Source organism: Volvox carteri, assembly GCF_000143455.1.
Source record: "Volvox carteri f. nagariensis unplaced genomic scaffold VOLCAscaffold_72, whole genome shotgun sequence".
Taxonomy (NCBI): domain Eukaryota; kingdom Viridiplantae; phylum Chlorophyta; class Chlorophyceae; order Chlamydomonadales; family Volvocaceae; genus Volvox; species Volvox carteri.
This window is the reverse complement of record NW_003307615.1, coordinates 652,635-659,686: the sequence shown is the minus strand read 5'-3', so window position 1 is coordinate 659,686 and position 7,052 is coordinate 652,635. Positions and strand designations below refer to the sequence as shown.

At 63.1% G+C, this 7,052-nt stretch overlaps 1 protein-coding gene across 1 annotated transcript; it reads left to right on the top strand.

Annotated features, from left to right (window-relative positions):
- Positions 1-4,550: 4,550 nt before the first annotated feature.
- VOLCADRAFT_68153 (uncharacterized protein) lies at positions 4,551-6,974 on the top strand (the record flags this gene model as incomplete). The annotated part of the gene is made up of 5 exons (XM_002957349.1): positions 4,551-4,698; positions 5,120-5,251; positions 5,686-5,861; positions 6,386-6,472; positions 6,702-6,974. Coding segments are annotated over 5 exons (816 nt in total), but the record flags the coding sequence as incomplete, so codon positions are not given.
- Between the last annotated feature and the right edge of the window lie 78 nt (positions 6,975-7,052).

Below are 7,052 nucleotides of genomic sequence, written 5' to 3'. Positions count from 1 at the left end.
CCACCCCCACCACCCCACCACCACTGGCCCGCACCGCACCGCAGCTTCGTGCTCCCGGACTCTGAGGCCGCCGTGCTGACCAAGGTGTTGGATCGCGCCCTGGACTCCGCTGTGGTGGCCTTGGGGGAGGACCACCGGCAGCTGAGGGAGCTGGAGGCGGAGAACGCGGCGCTGGTCAACACCCGCGGGGACCTGCCCACGGAGGCGGCGGCGGAGTACGAGCGGCGCCGCAAGGTCGGGTCGGGTCGGGTCGAGGGAGGGGGAGGGGGAGGGGGCCGCGCTGTGCGGGTGGGACTTCACGGGCGGCGGAATATGCTGAGCTCCTCTGGGGAGCGTGTGTGGTGGTCCTTTGGCGAGCTATATAACGGAAGGCCTCCCGTCCGCTTTTTTTCTTTCTTCCTGCTTTCGATAGAAACTGCGCCCTTTTCAGCGGTCTCTGGTTTCGGCCGTCGCCACGATTCCATGTGGGCCCCCGACTCTCTCCTCACGGTTGCTGTACGCTGTGCACTTGCTCCGTACAGTCGTACGAGGCTCTCCACCGCGCTGTGGCGGCCCTGGCTGAGGGTCTGGGCCGGGAGATGCCGGAGCTGGCCGAGGATGCCTTCACCAGGCTGGGGCCGGGGGACAGCTCCGGGGCGGTGAGTGGGAGGGTGGGGGGAACGGGATGGGGTGGGGTGGGGTGGGGTGGGGTGGAGAAGCCCGGGAAGGTGGAGGGCGGGTAGCGGTACGTACGGAGGCGGTAGGGGGCCGGCCCTGCGCAAACACCGAACTTGGCGGGACCGATGGCGGGACGGGGGGTGTAGGAGGACATGGCGAGAAAGCGAACGTTAGCTAGCTGTGGTTCGGAGGTGTGGTACGGAGCATGTATATACGGTATGCGTCTGGGGGAGGTGCAGGATCGACGTGCGCATCGAGGGTTTATCTCCACCGGGTGTCAGGTCCAGGGCCTCCAGTTGATCCACGCCCTCATTTGGTGCTTAGCTTGCTAACGCCCTTCCCACCCACCCACCCCCCTTCACAGTCCCCCCGATAAACCTGATTGCACCGCTGCCTCCCGCCCTCCCGCCCTGCCGCCCGCAGGCCGCCAAGGACTCCACCGGAGGGGGAGGTGCCGGTGACGCCTCAGAGCCCGTGTTCGAGGACGCCGACACCAGGGCCTTCTACGAGTCCCTACCCGACTTGCGCGTGCTGGTGCCGTCCGTGCTGCTGTTCGGCGACGCGAAGGATCCACGGGCTAAAGCTGACGTGGAGCAGCAGCAGCAGCAGCAGCAGCAGCAGCAGCAACAGGCGGGAGATAATGAGAAAGAGAAGGGCGAGGGGGGCAGCAGCACTGGCGGCGGCGAGGTGGAGGGGACAGCGGAGGCTGCGGCGGAGGCGTCCGGTGCGCAGGTAAGCCTAGAGTGTGTGAGGGGTGGGTAGGGGGATTTGGGGGGAACGGAAACGGCGGTCAAAGCGCCGGTCTCCGAAGAGCACCCTTTTCGCCTCCTTTCCAGTGGTGTGTTGGGTGGCACCGGATGGCAAGTGGATGGCAAGGCGAAGGGTGTGGTAAGCGATTTCGCGGGGCCGTTGTTCTGCACCCCAGCAGGATGTTGCTGACGCATCAACGGAGTTGCAAAGCGCGGCGGAGGCCGCTGCTGTGGCAGCGGAGGCCGACGCTGACACAACGGCGGCCGCTGCTGCGGATGAGGACGGCGGCGGCGGAAACAGCGGTGGCCGTGACGGCGGCGATAGCGGCGGCGGCGGCGGCGGCGGTAGCGCCCTGGACCTGGTGCTGTCCCGTCTGCCCTCATGCGTCAGTCGGGACCTTGCCGATGAAGTGGCGGTAAACTTCTGCTACTGCAACACCAAGGCCAACAGGAGGTAGGTGTGGGGATGTGGGGTACAGGAAAAGGAAGTGGACGACTGGATTGGGGCATCAAGTTCGCCGTGTTCTGCGGCGGAACATATTCCCGCCGGGCATTGTTGGTTCCTTCCTGGACCCCGTTGGGGACCCAGTTCTCCCCAAGTATCATCAAGTCTGGTGGACCTCCCCTCCTTCAGCAGTGTTGTCACAAAGTGTGCAGTGTGCAGACATTGGCGTCGTCTGATTTGGAGTTTCCTTCCTTGCAGCCCACCCCGCCCCACCCCGCCCCGCCCCCGCTCACCTTGTCGCATGGGACTCCAGCAGTCGCCCCTCCTCGCCCCGTGGTGTTGTTGCCCCCCAGGCGGTTGATACGCGCACTGGTGGATGTGCCCCGGTCCTCGCTTCAACTGGTGCCATTCTTCGCCCGCGTAGTGGCGGTGCTGGCGCAGGTCTTCCCGGACGTTCCGCAAGGTGTGTGTGTGGGGGGGGACGGTGCTGCGGTGTATGTGTGTGTAGAGGGGGTTGGGAGCCCGCAGATATGGCCGCTGCTGGATCCCGCCCTTGGGATGGAGGGGGATGATGTGATGCGTGTAGGGGGGTTGTTGGCGGAGGTGGAGGTGGAGGTGGAGGGCCATGAGGGCGCCAAACAGAAAGAACCTGGAACCTAGGAACGCATGTGTTGCCGCAGGACAGTTGCGGCGGTTCCGCACCCCACGGTACCTCAGATCCCCCAGTACTCGGGTTCGCACTCCCTGCTTCCGCTCCCTTCCGCGACCTCCCATGAGGGCCCCTCCTCCCGCCCACCCACTGCGACTCAGATCAGTCACTTCTTGCATACTTCTGGCGTATCAGTCTTCCCTTGGCATCAGCTTCACTCCTTCGGGGTTCGTCCTCCCTCCCCACACACACGTCCACATGCATATATATGCCAAACCCTCTTCTCCCCTCACCCAATCCAACCCGACCGCAAAGTCCTCCTCCTCCATGCTCTCCACGTCCCGCCCTCCCGCCTCCCGCCACCCTACCACCTGCCGCAGGTGTCATAGCCCAGCTGGAGTCCAGCTGCTCTCAGCTGCTCCGCCGCAAGGACCCCACCCTGACCGCCGCCTCCCTGGAGCCCCGGCTGAGAACCGCCAGGTACATGGCGGAGCTGGCCAAGTTCAAACTGCTGCCCCCCGGGGCCTTCTTCTCCGCACTCAAGCAGGTACGCGAAAGGAACCGCTGCCTGGCTGGACCTGCCTGGTTGCAGATCACGTCACTATCCGCTTTTGCTTGGTGAAATGATGTATGTGCCTGGAGGGGGGGAAAGTAGTGCCGGAAGGAAATAGGGACAGGAATGGACCACTCTGGGCCCGCCAGAGCGGAGGTTAGGCGTCAGGGCATGTTACCAACAACAACAACCAACAGGACAGACACCGCCGCAAGAGGAACAGCCCGAGGCGATGCAATTCGTTTTGCATCGACCCAAGGCGCTCTCCCGCCAGCTCCTGCTGTTTGGATTTCCCCTCCCCCCGGCGCATGAGCCCTGGGGGGTCCCCGGGGCCCCACACGGGGGGTTTCCGATGGCCCCCACTCAGTCCCCTATCAGCAGCTTTCAGGAGAGGAAAGCCCTCAGCCCTGCCCGCCCGATTTGGTTGCTAGTCGTTCCGTAGCTCTCCACTTACATCATCTTCCCCTCCTCGCCTCTCTCCTCCCGCGTCCTCTCTCGTCGTACAGCTCTTGGACGACTTCACGGGTCACAACATCGACACGGCGTGTGCTCTGGTGGAGGGTGCGGGCAGGTTCATGTACCGCACCCCGGAGACACGCACCCGCATGGAGAATATGATGGAGGTGAAGTCGCCTGGCGGGGGGGGGAAGGGGGGATTGGGCGTCACGAAGAGAGATAGGCAGTGCGTGTGTGTGTGTACATATGTGTGCTTGTTAGAAGTAAGCTCCGAGGGACGCACTGGAGAAGCATTGAGAGAGCGAAGGACTGTCAGGCAGGGGGACAGGAGGATTGCCGGGAGGGGTCCTGGCACCCCACCTTAATCCCCCATACCTTCGCACATGCGTTCGTGTGGTGGTGCTGCTGCTGCTGCGGCGGCGGCGGCGGCGGCGGCGGCGGCGGCGGCGGCGGCGGCGGCGGCGGCGGCCGACAACGATGACGGCGACGCCCACCCGGCCCAAACTCCCCTCCACTGGCAAACTGGAGGAGAGGCTATGGACACCCTTTCCCCTCCGGCTATGAACCGGGGCCCGGCCGAGCCTCTTCCCCTGCCCCCGCGCACACACGTACACACGTACACACACGTTACACATGCTCACGCAAGCACCCTTGCGGATTCCATTCGCATCCCGCTCTTCGCGCATGCAGGTGATGATGCGGCTGAAGAACGCCCGCAACCTAGACCCCCGTCACGCGGCACTGGTGGACTCGGCGTACTTCGCAGTCAAGCCACCGAGCAAGGAGCGGCTAAGGAGGTGCGTGAGCGTATCTGTGGGTTTCCTGCTTTCCCCTTTCCCGGCTTACCACTCCTGGGGGGGAGCTGCTACTGGGGGGCCCCCCTTGGACCTCCCTCCGCCTAGCCGCTGAAACCCCCGGGTTCCGCTTTTGCCACGTTCGGGCCCTCTTTCCCCCCCCACACACACACATACAAAAAATCCCGCCCGCAACTACACGTATTGTACTGTACGTGTTTACCCAACCGGACCGTGTAGGCGCACGCGCTCCGCTCTTCACGAGTACATCCGCCACCTGATCTTCGAGGTGCTCAGTGAGGCCACCATTCCCCTGGTCCTCCGGAAGCTGCTCAAGCTGCCGTGGGCGCTGTATGAGAAGTACGTGGTCAAGTGCCTGCTCAAGGTGGGGATCTGTTGGTGGGCACCCGGGCTCCATACCGTACCGGTTCATCCGCCCTCCTACGGGTTCGTGCGGGGTCCTGAGAAGGGGGCGAGAGGAGTGGGGTTCACGTGCTGACGAGGACCGGGGACTGCGGCTGGGTGGCGGTGAGTGAGTGGCGGATGAAGACTACGGGACTCGTAAAGTGTACGGGCGTGATAGTAGCGACGGATTAGCATTCGCCTTGTTTGACCTTGCTGCTTGGTTCGCGCAGTGCTGCTGCTGCTGCTGTTTGGTTGTATCTCCGTGTTTCTGCAATGTGTTACATTTCTCTCCCTCCCCCGGGCATTCAACCCAATCGCCCCACCGTGCACCTCTCCCCTTTTTTGGGTTCCCCCGCATTCCAAACCCCGTCGGCCCTCCCCCCTTTTGGATGTTCTGTCAGGTGGTCCGAGGCCGGTTCTCCAACATCCCTCTGGTGTCCTGTTTGGCGGCGGGTCTGGCCCAGTACCACGACAGCTGCGGAGTGGCGCTGGTGGACTGTGTGCTGGAGGATGTGCGGTGCGGGCTGGAGAACCCGGGGGCGGGTGAGAAGGGGGCAAGCGGAGGGGGGAGGGGAGAGTAGCAGCTGGGGAGGACGGCGAGGGAAGCAGCCGGGGTGCTGGAGAGACCGGGGAGTGGGCCCACCCCTTCTCACTGGCCTTCGCCCTCTCCCTGGCATGCGTGATCCCGGACCCTCGTGCGCATAGAACCAGAACACAGGTAGCTGAAACCTGAGGTGGTGTTGAGACACGGTGTTGAGAAGTCCACGTTGGACACTTGCGAGCTTTTGCGCGCTCCGCCTGCACGCGGTCTTCCGCGCGGTCGTTCCCATCCACTACTGCACCTCCGCGCTGTTGCGTGTCCGCGAGACCCAGACCCAGACCCGTGTCCTTAATTTCTGGTGAGTCTTTCCGCCGTCGCTACGTCTAAAAGTCGCTAGTTTGCTGCTCCTGTCGACCACTCGACTGATGGCGGTCAGGAATGTACCAGAAGCGCATGGCGGATGTACGGCTGCTGGGGGAGCTGTACAACTACATGCTGTGCAACTCCACCCCCGTGTTCGAGACGCTGTACCTGCTGGTCACCTTCGGACACGAATCCCCCGAACTGGCGGAGCGACTTGACCCACCTGACGACTTCTTCCGCGTGCGACTGGTGGGTGGTGGGTGGTTGGGGGTTGGGGGTTGGGGTTGGGGGGGTGGGGGTCAGCAGTGGTAGTGGTACCCGTGGCAGCGGTGCTGACGAGGTCCCAAGTTATTACGAAGGAGACAATAGCTCTGTGACGACAGCGGGTTGTCTGCTGCACGTTGTCTGCTGCGGGTTGATCGCTTTGCCTTGTGTGGGGACAGAGCAGCCATAATAGGTACTGCCTATGTGGGTTCACCGCCGCGCATCGAGAGTAGGTGTACTTTGTGTTCCTATCAATCCACCACTACCGGGTATTTGCTCGAGGGAAGCAAGCCACTTCTTTCGTTCGCGGAAGTTTCCCTCGTTCATGGCCTTCACTGCCCGCCGCTCTCCACCTGCCCGCCGCTGTGCTCCGTCGGGAAATCCCAGCCGCTTCCACCCTCCGACTTCTTGGCTTCCCGAGTGTTTTTGATCCGACTCCTTGACCCACTAACCCGCTGAAGACCTTTCATCCCGAGGAGCCTCGTTGGATTCTCGCCGCACGTGCGCAGGTTTGCGCGCTGCTGGACGCGTGTGGGCAGTACTTCGGGGAGGGAGCCGCGCGCTCCCGACTGGACCGGTTCCTTACCTTCTTTCAGGTGGGGGAGGGAGGGAGGGAGGGAGGGAGGGCATGTGCGTTAGCGCACGTAATGTATTTCTATTTTGGGGAGGACGCTAGCCAGCCACTTATGGGGAGGAGACACATCGCAACAGTGGGGTGCAGAACAGGCGTGGAAGGAAATGTTTACGACATCGCGACAACCCCCCCAACTGCCTCCTTTTAACTGCTGTGACTGACTGGCCTCAATGACCTGTCCTAACACGCAGGCCTACATTTTGTCCAAGGCGGCTCTACCTCTGGATGTGGAGTTTGATCTGCAGGACGTACTGCACGCGCTGCGGCCCTCACTAAAGCGGTACGACACGTACGACGAGGCCCTAGCTGCCGTACAGGACATCATCGCGCGTGAGGTGGCGCAATTTGGCGCGCCACTTGGAACCATCGGCGAGGAGGAGGAGGAGGAGGATGAGCGGAGAGGTGCGCGGTCTCGCCATTGCGGTTCTCTTAGTGTGGGTACTACCGGCCTGGTCATTCTCTAGTGGGAACGGCTGTGCAGGCCTGGGTGCAGAACTTGCAGGGGTCTTCTCTCGGAAGGTGCATCATGCTCAGTATTTATA